At 51.6% G+C, this 26,070-nt stretch overlaps 1 protein-coding gene across 3 annotated transcripts in view; it reads left to right on the plus strand.

Annotated features, from left to right (window-relative positions):
* prkd2 (protein kinase D2) overlaps nucleotides 1-19,704 on the plus strand; it is an 83,102-nt gene extending 63,398 nt beyond the window's left edge. For all 3 annotated transcript variants that reach the window (XM_038786068.1, XM_038786067.1, XM_038786069.1), the window contains 10 exons: nucleotides 621-698; nucleotides 3,763-4,042; nucleotides 6,241-6,293; nucleotides 7,029-7,101; nucleotides 9,062-9,168; nucleotides 12,492-12,653; nucleotides 13,998-14,096; nucleotides 15,285-15,552; nucleotides 16,254-16,339; nucleotides 19,135-19,704. In XM_038786068.1, the coding sequence (XP_038641996.1) occupies nucleotides 621-698; nucleotides 3,763-4,042; nucleotides 6,241-6,293; nucleotides 7,029-7,101; nucleotides 9,062-9,168; nucleotides 12,492-12,653; nucleotides 13,998-14,096; nucleotides 15,285-15,552; nucleotides 16,254-16,339; nucleotides 19,135-19,344 (1,416 nt within the window). In that variant the 3' untranslated portion in view covers nucleotides 19,345-19,704. The remainder of the gene's footprint in view (nucleotides 1-620; nucleotides 699-3,762; nucleotides 4,043-6,240; nucleotides 6,294-7,028; nucleotides 7,102-9,061; nucleotides 9,169-12,491; nucleotides 12,654-13,997; nucleotides 14,097-15,284; nucleotides 15,553-16,253; nucleotides 16,340-19,134) is intronic.
* Nucleotides 19,705-26,070: the final 6,366 nt, after the last annotated feature.

Below are 26,070 nucleotides of genomic sequence, written 5' to 3' on the forward strand. Positions count from 1 at the left end.
ACTCCCTCTGACCTGGCCCGAGAATCGTACCTTCCCGCCAATGCTATTCCTGTTCTGTGGAGAATGACGAGGACCGTACGGATATCATAGAATCCCTCCAGTGCAGAAGGAGGCCGTTCGGCCCATCGAGTCGGCACCGGCCCTCTGAAACAGCGCCTCACCCAGGGCCACTTCCCCCGCCCTATCCCCATAACCCCACCGAACCTAACCTTTGGAGACCTAAGGGGCAATTTAGCATGGCTAATCCACCTAACCCGCACATCTTTGGGCTGTGGGAGGAAACCGGAGCACCCGGAGGAAACCCACGCTGACACGGGGCGAACGTACAGATTCCGCACTGATGGTCACTCAACGTTGGGATCGAACCCCTTCCCTTTGGATGTATCCCACTGGATTGCCACACCCCCCCTTCCCATTGCATGGAATCCCAGTAGATCTCCCAATCCTGACTTCCTCCAAATTGGATAATGTTGCAGTAAAGCCATCAGAATATTCACTGCTGTTAGTTACCCTGTCGGCCTCCCACCCTGGATCACCCTCCCGCCCTGATTGCTCCTTCATTGCTCCTATCTGACCGGCTTGTGCTTAGTGACCAAGTGTTGTCTTCTCTCTTCCCGCAGCGAAAGAGGCACTACTGGAGGCTGGACTGCAAGTGTATCACTCTCTTTCACAATGACACAGGAAACAAGTATTATAAGGTAAGTGTCATTAACCAGTGTTAGAAGGTAAATCTGCTTCAGTGTGTTGATACACTCGGTCTTAATGTCCTGAAAAACTGGAACATTTGAGCGAGATTGAAGCGGTGGATAAACTTCCCGTTGGGAAGCAATTTGAAAAGTGAGATACTGGAGAATTAGCAGCTCTGACTGGACAGTCTGAATATCCTCATCCCATCTGGTGTGGGGAATGGGATATGTTACATTGAAGCAGTAGTTTCTGTGCTGTGGTTAATTTTGGGCAATTTGCTAGGGACAGTGTAGAGCAGGGGTGGGCAAACTACGGCCCGACGGGCCGCATGCGGCCCGCCAAAGGTATTTCTGCGGCCCACCAAGTCAATAAAAAAAAATTTATTTTTTTTTAAATTTTTTTTTTTTTTTTTATTTTTTTTAAGGTTAATGTGGGGGGCTGTTGGGTTACTTACTGGTATAGGGTGGATACGTTGACTTGAGTAGGGTGATCATTGCTTGGCACAATGTCGAGGGCCGAAGGGCCTGTTCTGTGCTGTACTGTTCTATGTTCTATATGAGGCGCCCAGAGTCATAACCGGGTGAAGTAATTATTTTACTTAATATACTATGCGGCCCTTTGTGAATTGTGAATTTCTGAATGTGGCCCTTGCACGGAAAAGTTTGCCCACCCCTGGTGTAGAGGGAGCTTTACTCTGTATCTAACTCCGTGCTGTACCTGTCCTGGGAGTGTTTGATGGGGACAGTGTGGAGGGAGCTTTACTCTGTATCTAACTCCGTGCTGTACCTGCCCTGGGAGTGTTTGATGGGGACAGTGTAGAGGGAGCTTTACTCTGTATCTAACCCCGTGCTGTACCTGTCCTGGGAGAGTTTGATGGGGACAGTGTAGAGGGAGCTTTACTCTGTATCTAACCCCGTGCTGTACCTGTCCTGGGAGTGTTTGATGGGGACAGTGTAGAGGGAGCTTTACTCTGTATCTAACTCCGTGCTGTACCTGCCCTGGGAGTGTTTGATGGGGACAGTGTAGAGGGAGCTTTACTCTGTATCTAACCCCGTGCTGTACCCGTCCTGGGAGAGTTTGATGGGGACAGTGTAGAGGGAGCTTTACTCTGTATCTAACCCCGTGCTGTACCTGTCCTGGGAGAGTTTGATGGGGACAGTGTAGAGGGAGCTTTACTCTGTATCTAACCCCCTGCTGTACCTGTCCTGGGAGTGTTTGATGGGGACAGTGTGGAGGGAGCTTTACTCTGTATCTAACCCCGTGCTATACCTGTCCTGGGAGTGTTTGATGGGGACAGTGTAGAGGGAGCTTTACTCTGTATCTAACCCCGTGCTGTTTGATGGGGACAGTGTGGAGGGAGCTTTACTCTGTATCTAACCCCGTGCTGTTTGATGGGGACAGTGTGGAGGGAGCTTTACTCTGTATCTAACCCCGTCCTGTTTGATGGGGACAGTGTGGAGGGAGCCTTACTCTGTACCTAATCCCGTGCTGTACCTGTCCTGGGAGTGTCTGATGGGGACAGTGTGGAGGGAGCTTTACTCTGTATCTAACCCCGTGCTGTACCCGTCCTGGGAGAGTTTGATGGGGACAGTGTAGAGGGAGCTTTACTCTGTATCTAACCCCGTGCTGTACCTGTCCTGGGAGAGTTTGATGGGGACAGTGTAGAGGGAGCTTTACTCTGTATCTAACCCCCTGCTGTACCTGTCCTGGGAGTGTTTGATGGGGACAGTGTGGAGGGAGCTTTACTCTGTATCTAACCCCGTGCTATACCTGTCCTGGGAGTGTTTGATGGGGACAGTGTAGAGGGAGCTTTACTCTGTATCTAACCCCGTGCTGTTTGATGGGGACAGTGTGGAGGGAGCTTTACTCTGTACCTAATCCCGTGCTGTACCTGTCCTGGGAGTGTCTGATGGGGACAGTGTGGAGGGAGCTTTACTCTGTATCTAACCCCGTGCTGTACCTGTCCTGGGAGAGTTTGATGGGGACAGTGTAGAGGGAGCTTTACACTGTATCTAACCCCCTGCTGTACCTGTCCTGGGAGTGTTTGATGGGGACAGTGTGGAGGGAGCTTTACTCTGTATCTAACCCCGTGCTATACCTGTCCTGGGAGTGTTTGATGGGGACAGTGTAGAGGGAGCTTTACTCTGTATCTAACCCCGTGCTGTTTGATGGGGACAGTGTGGAGGGAGATTAACTCTGTATCTAACCCCGTGCTGTTTGATGGGGACAGTGTGGAGGGAGCTTTACTCTGTATCTAACCCCGTGCTGTTTGATGGGGACAGTGTGGAGGGAGCCTTACTCTGTACCTAATCCCGTGCTGTACCTGTCCTGGGAGTGTTTGATGGGGACAGTGTGGAGGGAGCTTTACTCTGTATCTAACCCCGTGCTGTTTGATGGGGACAGTGTAGACGGAGCTTTACTCTGTATCTAACCCCGTGCTGTACCTGTCCTGGGAATGTTTGATGGGGACAGTGTAGAGGGAGCTTTACTCTGTATCTAACCCCGTGCTGTACCTGTCCTGGGAATGTTTGATGGGGACAGTGTAGAGGGAGCTTTACTCTGTATCTAACCCCGTGCTGTACCTGTCCTGGGAGTGTTTGATGGGGACAGTGTAGAGGGAGCTTTACTCTGTATCTAACCCCGTGCTGTACCTGTCCTGGGAGAGTTTGATGGGGACAGTGTAGAGGGAGCTTTACTCTGTATCTAACCCCGTGCTGTACCTGTCCTGGGAGTGTTTGATGGGGACAGTGTAGAGGGAGCTTTACTCTGTATCTAACTCCGTGCTGTACCTGCCCTGGGAGTGTTTGATGGGGACAGTGTAGAGGGAGCTTTACTCTGTATCTAACCCCGTGCTGTACCTGTCCTGGGAGTGTTTGATGGGGGCAGTGGAGAGGGAGCTTCACTCTGTATCTAACCCCGTGCTGTTTGATGGGGACAGTGTGGAGGGAGATCTACTCCATCCGCTCCACACATTCCAAGCCTCGAGCACGGCTTGGGTTTAGCAGCGGAGTGGGAGGTGAGGAAGATCCCGATTCTAAACCTCTGTTTCTTCCCCATCTCTTCCTGTCTGCTCAGGAGATCCCGCTCTCGGAGATCCTGGGCGTGGAACCCGCGCAGAACTTTGCTGCAGTTCCCCAGGGAGGGAACCCTCACTGTTTTGAGATCCGAACTGGCAGCGTGGTGTACTTTGTCGGTGAGAGCCCGTCCACCATCCCGCGCCCAGCATCAAACTCGGGTGGGCCGAGCGGCGTGGCGGGTGGCGATGAGGCCAGAGCGTGGGAGAGTGCGATTCGGCAGGCTTTGAAGCCGGTCATCTTCCAGGACACGGTCAACACCCAGGAACAGACGCCTCGCAGTAAGTGCTCTTCAACTAACTCTGCTCCGGTTAAATATTGGGAAAACTGAAACCCTTGTTTTTGATGCTCGCTCCAAACTCCATTCTCTATATGGTGACTTCCTCCCTGGCAACAGGCTGAGACTAAACTGCGCTGTTTGCAAGCTTGGTGTCACGTTTGATCGAAATGAACTTCCGACCCTCTGCGCCATTGTTAAGTTGTCTCTTTCCACCTCTGTTATCTTGCTCCTCTTCACCGCTCTCTCAGCCCTCATTCACCTCCTGGACTTGACTATTCCAGCGCAGGCCTGCCTCCTCACACTTTTCCATTTGTATTCCATCTGCCGCTTCTTTGCCCAATCTAGCCTGTCCAAGTCCTACTGCAGCTCCCCTGCTTCCTCAATACTACTGCCCCTGAACCTAGTCTCCAGCCCTTTCCATAGCAGCTGAAGGACTTGTATTGACAAAGCATCCGTCACAAATTCCGGATATCGCAAAATCTGCCACAACCGCGTAAAAGGCGTTTGCTCAATTATCTTTCTGGTGGATTGTGGGAGGAAACCGGAGCACCCGGAGGAAACCCATGTAGACACGGGGAGAACTCCATAGGGTGCATATGCATGTGTGTACCTTTCGTCCTGAACAGGCTCCTGTATTACAAAGCTCCTGTTCGAAGTAGCTTGAGCACGACATGGTGGCAAGACGGTTAGCACTGCTGTCTCACAGCGTCAGGGTCCCAGGTTCGATTCCCGGCTTGGGTCACTGTCTGTGTGGAGTCTGCACGTTCTCCCCATGTCTACGTGGATTTCCTCCGGGTGCTCCGGTTTCCTCCCACAGTCCAGGTTCGATTCCCCGCTGGGTCACTGTCTGTTCGGAGTCTGCACGTTCTCCCCGTGTCTATGTGGGTTCCCTCCGGGTGCTCCGGTTTCCTCCCACAATCCACCAGAAAGATAATTGCTCTGAAGTTCCTTCCAATCTCCTCTTCCTTCGGAAACCAAAGGGTTTCGGGAGATTCCGTGCACATTATTGTATTTTAATGATCCTTGGCGGCTAGCTCTGGGGTCTTTGATGAGGTTTGAACAAACACAAAGGTGTCTGTCCACACTTCAATTGAGAAAAGGGTTTTTAAACTTGGTTTATTTGTTTATTTTTTAAATTTAGAGGGTTTTTTTCCAATTAAGGGGCAATTTAGCGCGGCCAATCCACCTACTCTGCACATCTTTTTGGGTTGTGGGGCAAAACCTACACAAACACGGGGAGAATGTGCAAACTCCACACGGACAGTGACCCAGAGCCGGGATCGAACCTGGGACCTCGGCGCCGTGAGGCAGCAGCGCTAACCCACTGCGCAGCCCCTTTAAACTCACGTTAAAGGTTAGGAAGCAAGAAGGTACCTTTTACTCCAGCTGTCCTTAAAATCCATCATTTTCACGCTCGTGACACAGGCGATCGCTTTTAAAGCGCACAGTAAGATCCCGCACACATGTGCGTTTGATCAGATGAGCTGTTGTTAGCAGTTCAGCCGGAGGGACGCAGTGCATTGGGCTCTTTAACCTCGGGGGGGGGGCAGGTGGGTTTGACACTGTATGTGAACCAAGGCACACACTTGGACACTGCCAGGCTCAAATATCCGCCGTGAGGATTGAACCCTTGACCTTCTGACGGGGCGGGCACGCGTGCAGCCACTTTGGCATGTACTCCGGGGTCAATTATTTCCAAACTGGCTTTTTTACAATGCTCTCTCCCCCCCCCCCCCCCCAACCCTCAAGAGGGGGATCCCTGATTTTAAGCGCGTACATTTGGCTCCCTGTGACCTGATTCGATAGCTCCTTCCCCCGCTAACCGTACTGAGGGAGTTACAGTGCCACCTGCCCCCTTCCGTAGCTTACCCAATTGGCCATTCTTCCTGGGTGAACGCTGAGGTTTTGGCAGGCTGTTCAACTCTGGAAGGCATTGCCCGCTTCCCCACAGACACACGCGCTCTCACCCCCAGATTGGTGACCAGGAACCTAAAGCCCGGCTGCCCCTCTGAAGTGTTGAAGTGCTGATGGACTGTAGCTGCCGCTGCAATGGTACGGCCATGGTTGAGTGGGCGGGGGGGGGGGGGGGGGGGGGCAGGGCGAGAGTCTGGGACCTACGGCCGGTGCCGTTTACCCAGTGAGTACAAAGTGGCTGAGTCTGTTTCTGATGTGCATTTTATTTTCTCCTTCACTTTGCAGGACAAGCGTCGGTTAATTTCTCTGTGGCCAACAGTCAGATCATGGAGAACGTGGTGAGTGCCGGACAGTCAACGTGAGCACAAAACCTGTTCACAACGTGACCATCGCTTCAATCTCAATGAGGGCTGGCAGAATGAGGCTTCTCCTTATGGGTTTGCTCTAATATGGAATAGTGGGAAAGTATCATGGAGGCCTTACTCTGTATCTAACCCCGTGCTGTACCTGTCCTGGGAGTGTTTGATGGGGACAGTGTAGAGGGAGCTTTACTCTGTATCTAACCCCGTGCTGTACCTGTCCTGGGAGTGTTTGATGGGGACAGTGTAGAGGGAGCTTTACTCTGTATCTAACCCCGTGATGTACCTGTCCTGGGAGTGTTTGATGGGGACAGTGTAGAGCGAGCTTTACTCTGTATCTAACCCCATGCTGTCCCTGTCCTGGGAGTGTTTGATGGGGACAGTGTAGAGGGAGCTTTACTCTGTATCTAACCCCGTGATGTACCTGTCCTGGGAGTGTTTGATGGGGACAGTGTAGAGGGAGCTTTACTCTGTATCTAACCCCGTGCTGTACCTGTCCTGGGAGTGTTTGATGGGGACAGTGTAGAGGGAGCTTTACTCTGTATCTAACCCCGAGCTGTACCTGCCCTGGGAGTGTTTTATGGGGACAGTGTAGAGGGAGCTTTACTCTGTATCTAACCCCGTGCTGTACCTGTCCTGGGAGTTTTGATGGGGACAGTGTTTGAGACACTTTCTTTCTGACTGGGGTCCCTCACTCTACTCTGCTCTCTCTAGGACATTGCGACCGTCTATCAGATCTTTGCCGACGAGGTGCTTGGATCAGGACAGTTTGGTATTGTTTATGGAGGTGAGCCTGTCTCTTAGTTACTGACTTGTTGGACGCGGGGAGTAGTTGGCCCAGGGACTCAGACTGAGAGTCAGCATTAATCTATTGTTTTTTTTTTGTTTTCTTTTAATAAATTTCGAGTACCCAATTATTTTTTCCAATTAAGGGGCAATTTAGCATGGCCAATCCACCTACCCTGCACATTCTTTGGGTTGTGGGGGCGAAACCCACGCAGACACGGGGGAGAATGTGCAAACTCCACACGGACAGTGACCCAGAGCCGGGATTCGAACCTGGGTCCTCGGCGCCGTGAGGCTGAGGGCTAACCCACTGCGCCACCGTGCTGCCTAGTCTATTGTTAACTGTTCCTGTCTGGTTGGTCCATGAACAATGGAACAGGAGGAGTCCATTCAGTCCCTCTTGGATCCGTTATTCCATTCAGTTAAATCCTGTCTGGTCTGTATCTTAACTCCTTTTGATCCACATCCCATTCCTAACAAAAGCCTAAGATGATTTCTCAAATTTTCAATTGCCCCCCCTCAAACGTTTTGGGAGGGGTAGGGGTAGAGTGCCAGATTACTACCGGCCTCTATGTGAAGACCTCAGTCTCTTCATTTGACTGCAGCAGCAGCGCCCCCTGAGTTCGGGAGGAGTAAAGCCAGCCAGAGTCACTTCATCCCCCAGCTCGAGACCTCTGCGATGGAAGTGGAGATTTCGAGACTGTGGGGATTGACTCTGGGCGAGGGTATGGATGAATGTGGGACAAAGGTGGGGAAGCGGAGTCCAGGAACCAATCGGCCGCCACCAGTTGAACCGGAGAGCGGGCTTGAGGGGCTGAATGGCTTCGGCCTAGAATAGCGTCAGGGCTGTCCACGATGCCTGCTGCAGCGGAATAACTTGCGCGTGTATATTGGGGATGGACAGGTGAGACCTCAACCTCAGTGAGGAGTCGGGGGGGGGGGGCTTTTGGGAGAGGAGGAGGAGGGTGGGAACTAGCAGTCATGTGGGGTCTGGGATAGAATATCAAATGGAATCCCAAAAGGAGCACCAGAGGACGCAGATGTTTATACACGGGTTCTCATGAGGAGCACCCAACCAGCCTGCGCCTGCAAAACCCAACACTAAAAGTCTGCTGTTAGATATGGTTCTCACGATTGGGCAGCACTTTCTGAACAATACGGAGTGCGTTATAGCTACACTAACAACCAATTTAAAATAACCAGTGGAGCTCGGAACGTGGCTTATTTATGCTTACTCAAAGCGACGTACATTTGTGCACAGGGACCCATTCACTGCAAACAAAAAGAATACGACGTTCGTAAGTCTTGGACCTTTTTTGAATTATCAAGGGAGCTTGGGGAGCCTATAGTCACCCATTGCTCTTTGCATGGCAATGCCTCAGCCAATCAAAGGCGACTTGCCAACCAATCAGCACGTGTTTTCTCCTAGAATAAAGGGTTGCGTTTGTTTGAAATTTGGTATTCTTGTGTCTGTCCAGCGGGCAGCAGGGTGGCGCAGTGGTTAGCACTGTGGCCTCACGGCGCCGAGGTCCCAGGTTCGATCCCGGCTCTGGGTCACTGTCCGTGTGGAGTTTGCACGTTCTCCCCGTGTCTGCGTGGGTTTCACCCCCCACAGCCCCAAAATCTGCAAGCTGGTGGATTGTCTACGCTAAATTGCCCCTTAATTGGAAAAAAAATTAATTGGGTACTCTAAAATAAAATTAAAAAATCTTGTGTCTGTCCTGATTTGTGCGAAATGGCAACATATCTCTCCTTAACAATAATTATACTTAAAAAGGAAAGTTTACAGGGATGTAGGGCGGAGCTGGGCTCCGTGACCTCTTTCTGTGCCGTCGACTTGATGCAATTTGATTTATCTGCCCGGCTTGCCTGGCAGAGCTAGCATGGGTGCAGTGGGCTGAAGGGTCTCCTCTTGTGCTGCGTGACGCTATACACTGACGGCCTGCTCTTCATTTTCGAAGGTAAACACAGGAAAACTGGGAGGGACGTGGCCATCAAGGTGATCGACAAGCTGCGCTTCCCAACCAAGCAGGAGAATCAGCTCCGTAATGAAGTGGCCATCCTCCAGGTGAGCTCCAATTTGGGAAGAAGCCGTTTCTGTCAAAGAGTGTCTGGAATACGGGAATTTTGGGGAGGTTGGGCGGGGGGGGGGGGGGAGGAAGGAGGGATGGAACCTCTCCGAACCTGTGTGCACAGTCTGGGCCTACTCCAGTGCGTTTAGTATCGAAACCCCCAAACCCTGCTGCCCTGCCAAACGTAACATTGAGGCCCTGTCGTTCGAAGAGTTTCTGAATACAAAATCCGCTCCAAAACGAAAATGTTTTATTGGAAAGTGCGCTAAACGGGGGATTGCTGTAGTGCGTTAAAGATGCTATAGAAATCCACGTTGGTATTGGTATTGTCAAGACGTTCCTGTTCTGCAAACAGGGCGTAATTGAGAGATCTGGTGTATTGGCTTCAGTTGCCACTAAAGATCCGATACGACTAGCGGAGGAGCAGCGGGGGCTCTCCCTCTGGTACCCTGGCCAACACGGTTCCAAATGTATCACTCGCGCTCTGAGGCAGAAGGGACCTCGCTGTGCGCAAATCGGCTGCCACAGTTCAACATTATAAAGACACTTGAAGGGCAGCAGGGTGGCACAGTGGTTAGCACTGCTGCCTCATGGCGCCGAGGTCCCAGGATCAATCCCGGCCCTGGGTCACTGTCCGTGTGGAGTTTGCATATTCTCCCCGTGTCTGCGTGGGTTTCACCCCCGCAACCCAAATATGTGCAGGCTCGGTGGATTGGCCGCTCTAAATTGCCTTTTTTTAAAAAAATGTAGAGGACCAAACTGATATTCCTCATTTAAGGGGCAATTTAGCGTGGCCAATCCGCCTACCCTGCACATCTTTGGGTTGTGGGGGCGAAACCCACGCAGACACGGGGAGAATGTGCAAACTCCACACGGACAGTGACCCAGGGCCGGGATCGAACCTGGGACCTCGGCGCTGTGAGGCAGCAGTGCTAACCACTGCGCCACCGTGCTGTCCCGCTAAATTGACTCTTAATTGAAAAAAATGAATTGGTTACTCTAAAGGCGCAACAAAGATTTTCAAGCATGATAACAAAACTGCAAGGTGCTTATTACCATCCCCGTCCAGATCCCAACAGTAGCTAGAAAACTGAACCAAAATCCCGATATTTGGGTTTATTTGTAACACAATGCGGACAGAATGATTCACTCCAGGAGTAATTTCATGAAGAAATAGGGCTTTTTTTTTTAAACAAAACTTTATTAAAACTACGATATTAATCTTTTTAACTTTACACCCAAAAAGAACAGCTTACAATTTACACCTTAACCACTACTACTCAATTTCCCATTAAACAGCAAGAAAAGTAACATACAGCTCTCAATCTATCTTACTGTGGGAGAATGAAATTAAATGAAAATCGCTTATTGTCACGAGTAGGCTTCAATGAAGTTACTGTGAAAAGCCCCTAGTCGCCACATTCCGGCGCCTGTTCGGGGAGGCTGGTACGGGAATTGAACCGTGCTGCTGGCCTGCCTTGGTCTGCTTTAAAAGCCAGTGATTAAGCCCAGTGTGCTAAACCAGCCCCTGGTTTATTGTGGACTGTGAGTTGTGGACTCCGCGTCAGGCACGTCAGAATTCAACTCATCTTTCCAAATTTTCTCCGCCAACTGCCTCCCTAATGCTTTTGAAAACTCTCTCTGCCTTCCTTGACTCCACCCAGCAATGACCTCCTCTCCCCAAACTGAAAAAGAAAATATTGTCCGCAGGCAGCAAAGCACATTAACTCCCCAAGGATTTCCACAGTCCATTAGCCTAGACTGAAAAACATATTCTTTGTCAATTTCATCCAAGGGCTGCGAAAAACACCCTGAAAACAGAATTATTTTTTAAAAACATGACCACTGCAGTTAAACACACTCTTAACCCCAGACATTTGACCCTTAAATTGCGCGATACTTAAAATCCAGAATTCCTAAAGTCTTCCAGTCACCGCATGCTACCTATTGGGAATGACTGAACAAACTGCGGCTCTTTCTGTCTGGCAATTGGAAGAAGACCAAGGGAACCTTGGAATGGTCTTCCAGATGCTGAAAGTGCTTCGGGCAGAGATATAATGAGCCTGCTTATGAGGATTTGTTTATTGTCACGTGTACCGAGGTACAGCGAAAAGTATTTTTCTGCGAGCAGCTCAACAGATCATTCAGTACATGAAAATAAAATAAAAAGAAAATACATAATAGGGGCAACACAAAGTCCACAATGTAAATACATAGATAACGGCATCGGGTGAAGCATACAGGAGTGTAGTATTAATCAGGTCAGTCCATAAGAGGGCCGTTTAGGAGTCTGGTAACAGCGGGGAAGAAGCTGTTTTTGAAGTTAGTGCGCGTTCTCAGACTTTTGTATCTCCTGCCCGATGGAAGAAGTTGGAAGAGTGAGTAAGCCGGGTGGGAGGGGTCTTTGATTATGCTGCCCGCTTTCCCCAGGCAGCGGGAGGTGTAGATGGAGTCAATGGATGGGAGGCAGGTTCGTGTGACGGACTGGGCGGTGTTCACGACTCTCTGAAGTTTCTTGCGATCCTGGACCGAGCAGTTGCCATACCAGGCTGTGATGCAGCCAGAGTGAAAATGTAACAGTGGGGAATAAATCTGATGAGGAATTCAGGGTAAACAGTGATCAGATGGATAGTAGAGCGAGATTTCTAGAGGAGACGGTGATTTAGTGGTTACAATAATCTTTATTGTCACAAGTAATCAACCATGATTGAATGGTGGAGTGGACTCGATGGGCCGAATGGCCTTACTTCCGCTCCTATGTCTTATGGTCTAAGTAGGCTGACATTAACACTGCAATGAAGTTACTGTGGAAAGTCCCCTAGTCACCACATTCCGGCACCTGTTTGGGTACACGGAGGGAGAATTCAGAATGCCCAATTGTAAAGTCACTGGACTAGTAATCCAGAGGCCCCAGATTAATGCTCTGGAAGATATTGGGTTCAAATCCCGTGAGGAATTTACTGAATAAAACCCGTCTCCATAACAGCGACGAACGTCGATTGTCGTAAAAACCCATCTGGTTCACTAATGTCCTTTAGGGAAGGAAATCTGCCGTCCTTACCCGGTCTGGCCTACACGTGACTCCAGACCCCACAGCGATGTGGTTGATTCTCAACTCGCCGGGCCTGGCAAGCCGTAGCCAGCGGCGCCCACATTCCGCGGATGAATTTTTTTTAATTAAGGGGAAGTTTCAGATGAGGGCTCGAGGGAGAGGAGGAGGTCTTGTAGACGGGGTGAGGAGGGTCCTGTTGTTGACTGAGTCACTCGCCTAAATGCTACATTTACCCCTGGGGTAACTTGTGAACCTTTCGATGCACAGGGCCTGCGTCACCCTGGAGTGGTCAACCTGGAATGCATGTTTGAGACGCCCGAGAAGGTCTTTGTCGTCATGGAGAAGCTCCATGGCGACATGTTGGAGATGATTCTGTCCAGCGAGAGAGGACGCCTGCCAGAAAGAATCACCAAATTCATGATCACACAGGTAACTTTATCCACCTGACATTTCCTGACCCCCTCTTTTTTTCCCCAGTAATATGCATTTTCTGTTTGAGAACTTTCATAGAATCGGAGAAACCCAACAGTGCAGAAGGAGGCCGTTGAGCCCATCGAGGCAGCACTGTCCCTCTGAACGAGCACCCTACCAGGCCTAATCCACCACCCTATCCCCGTAACCCCACCTAACCTGCCCCTCTTTGGGCTGTGGGAGGAAACCGGAGCACCCGGAGGAAACCCACGCAGACACGGGGAGAACGTGCAAACTCCACACAGACAGTCACCCGAGGCCGGAATTGAACCCGGGTTCCTGGTGCTGTGAGGCAGCAGTGCTAACCACTCAATATTTTATGGAGTTTTTTTCTTCAAAGTTAATTCATGGGCAGGCAAAATAATTGAAAATAGAATTAAGCTGCAGTACTGCTTTACCCCAGCAGATGGTGCTGCTGAGACCCGTGGATTGGTAACTCTTCATCGCCACCAGGGGGATGTTGGTTGTATTGCAGCGGTTCCATTTAACGACTTGCATTTATATGGCACCAGTCACGTCCACCCATTGGGCTGTAAAAGGTCTATCCTGAGGTTTACGCTTCACGCCACCTGCCTCCCACCTTAATTCATCCTTCCTGATCGACATAATCTTTGAGTATTTGAAAGGGTGAGAGGGGTTTAGGGGAGGGAGCGGAGCACCCGGAGGAAATGGGGGAGAACGTGCAAACTCCACACACACAGTCACCCAAGGCCGAATTGAAACCGGGGTCACTGGCGCTGTGAGGCAGCGGTGCTAACCACCGTGCCCCCCACTGAAGTATCCTCAAAGCAGCGAATTAAATATTTTTAATGTATATTAAATGTCGCCATAGTCCCAGGCGACCATAGGCGGCTTTCCCCTTTGAGGGGGGGGGGGGGGGGGGAGCTGACTGCTGGTGATTTAACCTGAGGGTCACCACACCTCAGGGGAGGGGGCGAGGTGGAGAAGACGGGGCCTTAGCCGGTACGGGAATCGAACCCACGCTGCTGGCCTCGCTCCACATCGCGGTCCAGCCATCTAGCCCGCTGAGCTAAACCGGCCCCCTTGGCTTCGCCTCCCTATGTCCCCGCGCCTAGCCTGGAGACTCCAATTGTAGAGTAGGTAGATTGTCACGGTCTGCTCCTGCCGCAAGATGGGGAGAAACACCAGCATTGATCAAAGGGGGATGGGGCGTGATGGCGCTGACTGTCCGCGATACAGTGGGTCAGGGCCCCTAAGCCTAGCCCCTCGCCTGGTTAAGCCCAAGCACCATGATTGACGAGACTGCACCACCTACTTTTATTTGTACTTTGGTTTCTGCAGATTCTAGTAGCTCTCCGGCACCTGCACTTCAAGAACATCGTGCACTGCGACCTCAAACCAGAAAATGTGTTGCTGGCATCGGCCGAACCCCTCCCTCAGGTCTGTATGTAATCATAGCCACCATGATGGCCCCTTCCATTCTCGGGCAGGTTTCCGGGCACATTCTCTTGGAAACTGAGTTCCACGGACACTTCCCTGAGGACAGTAACACAGTCACATGGTCCAGGGCCCGTGCTGATGAGTTATTTGGCTGTCGGCCATCATTGCAGAATCCAAGTCTCTCCCTCAACTTGCCATAGCAGGTCAGAGGCTGGGAATCCTGCGGCGAGTAACTCACCTCCTGACCCCCCCCCCCAAGCCTGTCCACCATCTACAAGGCACAAGTCAGGAGTGCGATGGACTCTCCACTTGCCTGGACGAGCGCAGAAGCTCGGACACCATCCAGGGCAAAGCAGCCCCGCTTGATTGGCTCCCCCCCTCCACAAACATTCACTCCCTCCACCACCGACGCACACAGTGGCAGCCGTGTGTACCGTCTACAAGGTGCACTGCAGCAACTCGCCAAGGCTCCCTCAAACCCGTGAGCCCAGCCCGTCCGAGAGGGACAAGGGCAGCAGACGCTTGGGGAACCCCACCACCTGGAGGTTCCCCTTTGAGCCACTCACCACCCTGACTTGGAAATATATTGGCTGTTCCTTCACTGTCACTGGGTCAAAACCCCTCCCTGACAGCACAGCAGGTGTACCTACATCACAGGGACTGCAGCGGGTTCAGGAAGGCGGCTGACCCCCCACCTCCTCAAGGAGGGAATTAGGGACGGGCAGAAAATGCTGCCCTAGAGCATAAAACATTGGGCAAATCCCTGGGTCGTAGTTAAACCAGGGGCCCATCCCAGCCTGGTCTGCACTTTCCACACATGGCCATTGGAGGGAGCTGCTGTGGGAGTGTGTTCAGTGGCCCTGCAGAGACAGCGAGACTGGGCTAGCTCAGGGGCAAAGGAAAGGGCAGTGGAGACTGGCGATGTCCTGTACCAGGGGGCAAGTACCCATGGCAAGGGGAGAGGGTTTTATTTACCACAGTAACCAAGCTGCTTAACTTGGAACGAAATGTTGGAAGTGAAAGGTTTGCCGAAAGCTGGAATAAAACCCCTTCTGAGAATTGAATAAAATCAGACTTTGCAGGAAGTAGAATAACTCGTACCTGTTGCTGTATCTGTCGATAAATAACCCCCGATTCTCGCCGCTCTCTTTCTCCCGCTCTTCCCTCCCCCAACCCTCGCTGTTCCAGGTTAAACTCTGTGACTTTGGCTTTGCCCGAATCATCGGGGAGAAATCGTTTCGCCGATCGGTGGTGGGGACACCTGCTTATCTGGCACCCGAGGTTCTGCTGAATAAAGGCTACAACCGCTCTCTGGACATGTGGTCTGTGGGGGTAATCCTGTACGTTAGCCTCAGTGGAACCTTCCCCTTCAACGAGGATGAGGACATCAACGACCAGATTCAGAATGCCGCCTTCATGTACCCGCCAAACCCCTGGAAGGAGATCTCACGGGAAGGTGAGTGTGTCAGATTTGGAGATAGACGCTGGGTGGGGCGGGGGAGTCTTTGGGTGGTGTGTGATTTGGTGGCAAGGATGTGTGCGATGGAGCCTTGTACCTAACCCCTGTCCTGGGAGTGTTTGATGGGGACAGTGTAGAGGGAGCTTTGCTCTGTATCTAACCCCATGCTGTACCTGTCCTGGGAGTGTTTGATGGGGACAGTGTAGAGGAAGCTTTACTCTGTATCTAACCGCGTGCTGTACCTGTCCTGGGAGTGTTTGATGGGGACAGTGTAGAGAGAGCTTTGCTCTGTATCTAACCCCGTGCTGTACCTGTCTTGGGAGTGTTTGATGGGGACAGTGTAGAGGGAGCTTTACTCTGTATCTAACCCCGTGCTGTACCTGTCCTGGGAGTGTTTAATGGGGACAGTGTAGAGGAAGCTTTACTCTGTATCTGACCCCTGGACTGTTCCTGTCCTGGGAGTGTTTGATGGGGACAGTGGCTGTCTACAATGGTTTGTGATCCAACCCCAACACTATTTTGATAAATGTCAGAGAGAAGAGATACTGAAATCCAGGACCTGCCAACATCCTTTTCTAGTGCAAATTGTGGTTCCCTTTGAAATTTTGTATTCTTGCATGTGTCCTGATGGGTGCAAGTTGAAAAGCTTTGACAGCATGTCTCTATTTTCAGCAATATTGAAAACTTTACTCTTTCAGGCACTGACCTCATCAACAACTTGCTCCAGGTGAAAATGAGGAAGCGATACAGCGTGGACAAGTCTTTGAGTCATCCATTCCTCCAGGTAACTGCTGCATCCAGTAGTGTGGGAGGGGCGGAGCCCGATGGCAGTCTTTGAGCCGGATAGACATGGGTTCAAGTCCCACTCCAGGAACTGATCCTGTGATCGAGGCTGGCTTTTCAGCACAATGACAAGAGGGTGCCACAGCGTCTGATTCCGAGCCGTTTGCTGTTTGTGTTGAAGATGCCTATCCACAGGAGAGCAGGGTGGCTCAGTGGGTTAGCACTGCTGCCTCACGACGCCGAGGTCCCAGGTTCGATCCCGGCTCTGGGTCACTGTCCGTGTGGAGTTTGCACATTCTCCCCGTGTCTGCGTGGTTTTCGCCCCCACAACCCAAAGATGTGCAGGGTAGGTGGATTGGCCGCGCTAAATTGCCCCTTAATTGGAAAAAAGGAATTGGATACACTAAATTTATTTTTTTAAATGTCTATCCACCTTTTTGAAGAGGTTCTGGAGGCTGTGCTGGGGTCTGGGGCTAAACATTCCATCTCAGTGCTGCGCACAACGGGCAAATGGGACTTTTCATTGGTCTGACTCACTGCTGACCATTCAGCCCATCTGGCTCAGACTTGCACTTCTGGTTTATGTGGATCTCCTACATAATCTCACCCCTTATCAGGAGTTTATCCTTCTATTCCTCTCTCTCTCTCTCTCTCTCCATCTGTCTTTATTCTCTCTCTTTTATCTCTCTCTTTTCTCTATTTTCTCTCTTTTTTCTCTCTCTCCTCTCTTCTCTCTCTCCTCTTTTCTCCTATTTTCTCTCTCTCTCTCTCTTTTCTCTCTTTCGCTTTTCTCTCTTTTTTCTCTCTCTCTATTCTCTCTCTTTTCTCTCTCTCTATTCTCTCTCTCTCTCTCTTTTCTCTTCCTGTCTCTTTTCTCCTCTATTCTCTCTTTCCTCTTCTCTCTCCTCTCCTCTCTGTCTTTCTTTCTCTCTCTCTATTCTCTTCTCTCTCTCTGTTTTCTCTCTCTCTCTTTTCTCTTTCTTCTCTTTCTCTCTCTCTCTTCTCTTTCTTCTCTCTCCTCTCTCTCTCTCTCTCTCTCTCTTTTCTCTTCTCTCATTTCTCCTCTCTCTCTCTCTCTTTTCTCTTCTCTCATTTCTCCTCTCTCTCTCTCTCTCTGCTCTCTCTCATTTGTCTTCTCTTCTCTCCTCTCTCACTCCTCTCTCTCTCTCTCTCTTTCTCCTCTCTCTCTCTCTCTCTCACTCTCTCTCTATCTCTCCTGTGCTCATCGATATTCCCCTTGAATGTGTCTCTGCTGTTCATCTCCACAATTTTTTATTTTCTTTGAGAAGTGCTGAGGTGGTCAATCGATTTAAAAACCTTCCCAAGTTCTTGGTGTAACAGTTTAGCGCCTCTTGTTATGGAACCCATCCGGGATGTTGGGAAACCTGCAGTATAACGTGCTGCTGTAAGTTTCCCTTTTCCCCCTCCGACCTACTCCCTCTTTCATCGCCGGGAGAATCCTGGGGAGGGAGATTGACGCCGAGGTTGGGGGGCACCAGGAGTCGGGGTGGGAATGGACCCAAACGCCAGATTGCCAACTTTGGACCCAAGCTCGCTTTTCCCAAATGGGAACTGGGTCAGCTTTCAGGCCAGTGAGAGTAGGGGGGGGTTCGATGGGCGAGGGAGCATTGAGCCTGAGATGACTTCTGTTCTGCCCCAATATCCTGACCAATTTGTGTCGTCGAGCAGGTGCCGTTGGGTAGTGATGAGGAGAGCCAAGCGGCTGCTCCCTCTGTCCCCAGGCAAGAACATGGAGCCTTTAGCAAAGTCCGGATGTCCCAGTGCCAGTAGTTACCTCTTGAAGTGTAGTCACCGTGACAACGTGGGAATCCCAATCGGTGCACAGCAAGCTCCCACAGGCAGCAGTGTGAAGGTTTGAGCAAAGCCCTGTAGCGTTGAGATCCAGGGGAGGCCCCTGACGTTGCGGAGGTCCTACTAATTCAGCGAGGGCCAGCGATCTCCGTGGCCCGCGTGGTGCCGTCACCTGCTCAAAGCCTTTGGGTGGAGGAAGCGGCCTCGGTTCCCCCCCCCCCCCCCCCCCCCCATCCTTCTCTCAGGTGACACCCCTTTCAACTTAGCAAAGGGTAGGGTTGCCAACTATCCAGGGTTGGCCTGGAGCCTCTGGGAATCGAAGACCAGCCTCCAGGTCGCTGCTGTGCGCGACCCGGGAGAAAAATCATGGGGATGTTTAAAAATACTTTCTGTTTTTCCATCGTTTTCTTTGAAAATTCCTCTTTGCCAGATATAACAATATTGGAAATGGGGGTTAGAAAAGACTGTTTGGGTGACAGTCAAACATCATCCAATTGGGTAATGAATCTTCTTGCTTTCCGATTGGTGTAGGGAGGCCGGACGTCACAAGGACGGACATGTTGGCCGAATAATAATCTTTATTGTCACATGTAGGCGTACATTTAAAAAAAAAATTTAGAATACCCAATTCATTTTTTCCAATTAAGGGGCAATTTAGCGTGGCCAATCCACCTACTCTGCACATTTTTGGGTTGTGGGGGCGAAACCCACGCAAACACGGGGAGAATGTGCAAACTCCACACGGACAGTGACCCAGAGCCGGGATCGAACCTGGGACCTCGGCGCCGTGAAGCAGCGATGTTAACCCCTCTTGGAATACATTTAATCGCAGTTGGCAACCTTAGAACAGGAACTCGAGCCACCTTTGAACCTGTTTTTTGATAACTGATGCTTTTACTCTCTGTCCCCCCCCCCACCCCCCACCCCCCCCCCCCCCCCACCCCCCCCCCCCCCCCCCCCCCCCCCCCACCCCCCAACCTACAGGACCACCAGACATGGTTGGACTTGCGGGAGCTGGAGTGTAAGATGGGAGAGAGGTACCTGACTCACGAGAGTGATGACTCGCGCTGGGAGCAGTTCAGCCAGGGACGTAACCTCCAGTACCTGCCCCACTTGGCCAATCAGCCGCGCCCCGGAGGCGGAGCGGGGTGTGACGATGTACAGAGAATCAGCGAGAGGGTTAGCATCCTATGAACTCGGTCCGAGAGTCCGTGAGAGATCTTCCCACGCAGACGCACACACACACACACACGCGCACACACACACGCTCCAGTATTGCACCTTCTGACGTTGCGGAGGATTTGAGTGTGACTCATCTGATTGGAGGACCTCGCTGGAAGTGGACCAAGGCTGCCTTCTGGACCAGTGCTCTTCCCACTTCCCACTGCCGATGGGATCACAAGATGTACTGTCGGGGAATGTGAAAATTTCATGGTGGATGCCAGGAACTTGTACCTAACTAGCCTCCACAACTAAACTCCATTAGGCTGGGCTGGGGGGGGGCTTACAGGAAAATTGTTACTGGCCAATGTGCCAAGCTGCTAATCTCTCTGTAGGGACGGGGGGCGGGGGGGGGGGGGGGGGGGGGGGGGGGGTCATGAGAATGTATTTGGGAAGGTCATATTTGGGGAAAGGTGCGACTTGCCTGCGAAAACGGGCAGCAGTAAACTTTCTTTTTAAAGAAGGTTTTAATTTTATTAAATCTAATTTACGAGGGTTTTTAAAAATTCCCCCCTTTTTTTTCTTTCTTCCCTGTTTCATTCCTCCCCCCCCCCCCCCCCCCCCCCCCCCCCCCCACCCACCTCACCATCCCCTAAAAAATATTCCTTAGGTTCAGCAGCCGGAGCGGGAGGGGGTGGGAGGTCTGGGATGGTGCGTTGTCGTCCGATTTGAAGTTAACGTTCGATTTGGTCGCTTCCTGGTTGAGTGGGGGGGGATGAGGAGGGGGGGGGGGGGGTGAAAAGTGGGACGACCCCTCGATTGAACTCCCCCCTCCCTCACCATCCACTCTTATCTACCCAACCAGCTACAGAGTTCCGACTCCGATCTTTCTGCGTGGCACGTGTGGCCGCCATTTCTAAGATGGCTGATTGAACGTGGGAGGGGTGTCCTAAAAAGACTTTAAAAGAGCCACCAACCCCCCCCCCCCCCGAACCTGAATCTTTGGGTGGGGGGAAGTGAGGGGAGGAGGATGGGTCTCGTTACGAGGTATTATAGTATAAAGCTCTCGCCGTGATCAATTCGCAGGTGACACGCATGTGGTGGGAAGCACGAACGATTTCCGAGGCTGGACTAGTTCTGACGAGGGCCCATGTGCGTGAACGCTGGCAATGTTTTTCGATCGTCTTATTTTACTTATTTATATATATATATATTGTACATATGCGGTGACTCCAATCTGAGATTTGAAGAATGTTTAGTATTTTTCTGCTTCGATAAGCTGTGCGTCCGACACGTTGGGGGTTCTACGTTTGTGTGATGTTGTCCAGCCGTAAGCTGCCGTTCTCTCCTTCTGGACATCGAAATGGGTCTGGGCAGATTCTTCCATTCGTCTGTGTGTGTGTTGGGAGGAGGGGTGGGGTGGGGAGGGCTCCTGCCGCCCAGTTGGAAGGTCCTGGGTTCGGATCCCACTCCTCAAACTTTCAAAAATGGCAGCACGGTGGCCTAGTGGTTAGCACAACCACCTCACGGCGCTGAGGTCCCAGGTTCAATCCCGGCTCTGGGTCACTGTCCGTGTGGAGTTTGCACATTCTCCCCGTGTCTGCGTGGGTTTCGCCCCCACAACCCAAAAATGTGAAGAGTAGGTGGATTGGCCACGCTAAATTGCCCCCTTAATTGGAAAAAATAATTGGCTAATCTAAAATTTAAAAAAAAAAAAACTTTCAAAAATAAATTTAGAGGACCCAATTCATTTTTTTCCAATTAAGGGGCAGTTTAGCGTGGCCAATCCACCTACCCTGCACATCTTTTGGGTTGTGGGGGCGAAACCCACTCAGACACGGGGAGAATGTGCAAACTCCACACGGCGGTGACCCGGGATCGAACCATGGGACCTTGAGGTAGCAGTGCTAACCACTGCCACTCCGGAAACTTGAGCACAAAACCCAGGCTGACATTCCCAGGGGAGTGCTGAGGGAGTGTTGACATTCCCAGGGGAGCGCTGAGGGAGTGCCGCCGTGCTCTGAGGTACTGTCTCCCACACCTAGATGCCTGATTAAGGTCTTTGCAAAAGACGCCATTCACTAGTAAAACTCAGAATGGTCTGAGAGCCGGCGAGATGGATTTATTTTATGTTAATTTAATTCTTTTTAAATTTTCAACACGTCCCAGTGTTTCACTTCCTCCCCTTAGCAGCACAGGTCCTTGCTAGGAACAGACTGCCCTTTCAAATCTCGCCCGTGGATGAGCCGAGAGGGTGACTGTTTCAAACTATTCAGCTTGGGTGGGCTTTGTGGTTAATCTTGGCCGTGCCCAGGATCGATGCCCATCAGGGTTCCAGCAGGGGGTCACTTGAGAGTGAGTGGAGGGGAACCTTCTCCGTTGCTCCCCCCCCCCCCCCCCCCCCCCCCCCCTCCACATCCAGTGGTTTGGGACCCGGCCTACTCGCTTAAGGACCTGTTTTGAGTGGTGACCGTTTCTGGGTATTGTTTCGAATTTGACCAGGTCAGTGTAGGAAATGCACCACCGTCTGCTACTTCCATGATATTGCACAAACGTGTGTTACATACATCTGTCTTTTTGTGTGTTTGTCTCTCTCTCCCACTTTCTGGATATGTGTGTGTGTGTGTGTGTGTGTGTGTGTTGCTCTCTTTTTCTGCACGTGTGTCTCTCTTTTCTGTGTGCATCAGCGTCTGTCTCTCCCGCACTCTCTCTGTGTCTCCTTCACAGTAACTTCATTGAAGCCTACTTGTGACAATCAGCGATTATTATTATCATCTCTCTCGCTGTCTCACTGTGTCTCTCTTTGTGCCTCTGTGTGTCTCTCACTCGCTGTCTCCCTCTCTCTCTCTCTCACTCTCTCGTTGTCTGTGTGTGTGTGTCTCTCACTCGCTGTCTCTCACTCGCTGTCTCTCTCTCTCTCTCTCTCACTCTCTCGTTGTCTGTGTGTGTGTGTCTCTCACTCGCTGTCTCTCACTCGCTGTCTCTCTCTCTCTCACTATCTCTCTCTCTCTCGTTATCTGTGTGTGTGTGTGTCTCTCGCTCTTTCTGTGTGTGTGTGTGCCAGTTAGTTGCTGTTTGCCAGGTATCTATCTCAAATATATTTTTTTTGTAGAAAAGTTTATCCTGATCTATTGAATAAAAACAATGTTTAAACATGCATCCATTACGGTTAGATTCTTTTAAAAATAAATTTAGAGTAACCAGTTATTTTTTCCAATTAAGGAGCAATTTAGCGTGGCCAATCCACCTACCCGGCACATCTTTGGGTTGTGGGGTCTGTGGTGGTGTGCATCACTGTAAATACACAAGGGGTTAATGTAAGTACACATAGACAGCCAGACACTAGAGGGAGCACCAGAGACATCATGACATAGACATTCAACCAATAGGCCAGTAAGATAGGACGCGACCAATGGGCATTCACGATACACACAGAGGTGACACTAGCACAGGAGGGCATTACACCAACCCATATAAAAGGACACAGCACGCATGATCTTTCTTTTTCCAGTGGAGACACTCAGTGAGTACACAGGGTTGATTTGAAACACATCACACCCACCACGTGGATTGTAGCAGACTGGCTCGTCAGTCTGAGTAGCTATAGCAGGATTAACAGGAGAGTCACATCCAAGTAGGAGAATCGTTAACAGTTTAATAAATGTGTTAAAGCTATCTCCAAGTCTGAACCTTCCTTTGTCAGAGTGAACATCAATGAAGCAGCTTATGCTACGTCAAGAGTATAACAAAACAGGGGCGAAACCCACGGTGACGAATGTGCAAACTCCACGTGGACAGTGACCCAGGGCCAGGATCGAACCCGGGTCCTGGGCGTCGTGAGGCAGCAGTGCTAACCACTGCGCCACCGTGCCCTCTTCTGCTAGATATTTTTAAAGCAAATTCCAGTGCACAAATTGCGCTGCCAACTCCCATCTGTTTCTAAACTGCAACTCAGGAGCTACACAAACTGACTGTGGTCACCGACCTTGCACATTCTCCATGTGTCTGCGTGGGTTTCCCCCCCCCCCCCCACAACCCAAAAAAGATGTGCAGGGTGGGTGGATTGGCCACGCTAAATTGCCCCTGAATGGGAAATTCAAAGAAAAGTGAATCCAGCTGTTATTGAGAAGCAGGCAAAGGGCCTCCCCTCGATCAACACTGCCCAGAAGCACGTTGCCCGTAATTTCTCCAGTTGACGCCCGTGGGATCTTGCTGTGCGTGGATCAGCTGCTATTTTGTTGACGAACTTAGCACCAGCAATTAAGCTGCAGAGCTCTACGGAACAAGAGGAGGCCATTCAGCCTCTCGTGCCTGCTCGCCATTCAATGAGATCAGGGCTGATCTATGACCTAACTCCAGAACCCCACCTTCGCCCTGTTTAATGATTTACGGTAGCATTGTGGATAGCACAATCGCTTCACAGCTCCAGGGTCCCAGGTTCGATTCCCGGCTTGGGTCGCTGTCTGTGCGGAGTCTGCACGTTCTCCCCGTGTGTGCGTGGGTTTCCTCCGGGTGCTCTGGTTTCCTCCCACAGTTCAAAGATGTGCAGGGTTAGGTGGATCGGCCATGATAAATTGCCCTTAGTGTCCAAAATTGCCCTTAGTGTTGGGTGGGGTGACTGGGTTATGGGGATAGGGTGGAGGTGTTGACCTTGGGTAGGATGCTCTTTCCAAGAGCCGGTGCAGACTCGATGGGCCGAATGGCCTCCTTCTGCACTGTAAATTCTATGTAAAAATTGATCTAGCCATTCGCAGAAGTGTCCCAGGCGTCCGCATCGTTCGTGTGTGAACATATCCCGGAGTGCACTCCAGAAAACCGCGGGGTCCCTGAGGAGGTGAAGCTCCTCGGGGGGGGGGGGGGGGGGGGGGGGGTAATTCTCAGCGTCGGTGAAGGGCGATGGTTACGTTCTCTCCCACCAGAGATGGTCGAACCTGTGCATTGTCCAGAGCTTGCCATGTTTCTGCACGGACAGCTTCAGTATCTGAGGAGGCGCGAATGGTGCTGAACATGGCGCAGTCATCCATGAACACCCCCCCACCTCTGACCCTGTGGCGGTGGGGAGGGGGGGGGTGGAGGTCGTTGGTGAAGCAGCTGAAGGTGGTCGGACCTACCCCGTGGTTGGTCAAAGGCCTACACTTCTTTGGGTTTAAGGGCAGGACTGTCCGCCTCGCGATGCCGGACGTGCGAACCCCGATCGGGAGGAAAATCGTGCATAAGCGAAACATCGAAGTTTGCGCCCTGTGCCGGTGACCCATGCAAAGCCGTCGTTCGCATGGATTTTAATATTCTTAGCACCAGCCGTCTCCAAGCCCCGATGTCCACTGCGCCCCTCCTCCCATTCACACTGCCCCTGGTCAGGGTGTCATCAGTTATGTGTCACACCCAACTACCCACATCCCACTGCAGCTAAGCTCCCAGCAGACGCACATTCTCCTCGCACATCCCCCTGTCTCTGGGTGGTGGGTGGCGAGGATAGAGGCTCCCACATCACGGGCCAGGTGCCACGTATAGATGGGGATAGAGGTGCAGCGCGGACGACAACATATCGAGGGGGTCGGGTGAGGGCTGGGTTTGTGGGGGGGGGGCACGTGTTGAGGGTGGCGCTGAGGTACAACAGGATCACCATGTAACTTGGTGGCAGAACGAGGGGCTGATTTAGCTCACTGGGCTAAATCGCTGGCTTTTAAAGCAGACCAAGCAGGCCAGCAGCACGGTTCGATTCCCGTATCAGCCTCCCCGGACAGGCGCCGGAATGTGGCGACTAGGGGCTTTTCACAGTAACTTCATTGAAGCCTACTCGTGACAATAAGCGATTTTCATATTTGGATGGGCATGGTTATACTTATCTAGGTAGCATTTTTGTCTCTTCCCACCCCCCCCCCCCCCTACAGAGAATGAATTTTGGAGTGCAGGCCAACAATGTTCACTCTCTACCTGGCCCGCAGCTGCTTTTGCGGGAGGCTGGAGGCACCTCCTCAGGGAGGACTCCGAGCGAGAGGAGCCTGCCCAAGAAGAGCAGGGGCCAGCCGGTGAGGCTCTGGGGCTGGCTGTTCAACAGGAGGAGGCGCCGCACCAGGGCACATCCAGACCGTCAGTGCCTGTCCTTCGGAGGAGCTGCCGAACCACCTGTGCCACCGAAGACTTTGACTAACTTTGCGACCAGGTGACAGGTGATGGCACACCTGGCGCCGCAGGGGGGTTGGAGGAGGGCCCCTGCTCCCGGTGGCCGTCAAGGTGATGGTCGGCCTGAACTTTCACGCCTCTGAATCTTTCCAGGGTCGAGTGGGGACCTGTGGGATTTGAGGGGTCGAGCGGGGACCTGTGGGATTTCTCAAATGTCCACGCACAGGTGTGTGGTGTTCTTTGTGTTACTAAATTCAGGATGGTTGGGGGGTAGTACATAGAACATAGAACAGTACAGCACAGAACAGGCCCTTCGGCCCTCGATGTTGTGCCGAGCAATGATCACCCTACTCAAACCCACGTATCCACCCTATACCCGTAACCCAACAACCCCCCCCCCCCTCCCCCTCTCTCCTTAACCTTACTTTTTAGGACACTACGGGCAATTTAGCACGGCCAATCCACCTAACCCGCACATCTTTGGACTGTGGGAGGAAACCGGAGCACCCGGAGGAAACCCACGCAGACACGGGGAGGACGTGCAGACTCCACACAGACAGTAACCCAGCCGGGAATCGAACCTGGGACCCTGGAGCTGTGAAGCATTTATGCTAACCACCATGCTACCCTGCTGCC

The sequence above is a fragment of the Scyliorhinus canicula genome, chromosome 27, assembly GCF_902713615.1.
Source record: "Scyliorhinus canicula chromosome 27, sScyCan1.1, whole genome shotgun sequence".
NCBI lineage: Eukaryota > Metazoa > Chordata > Chondrichthyes > Carcharhiniformes > Scyliorhinidae > Scyliorhinus > Scyliorhinus canicula.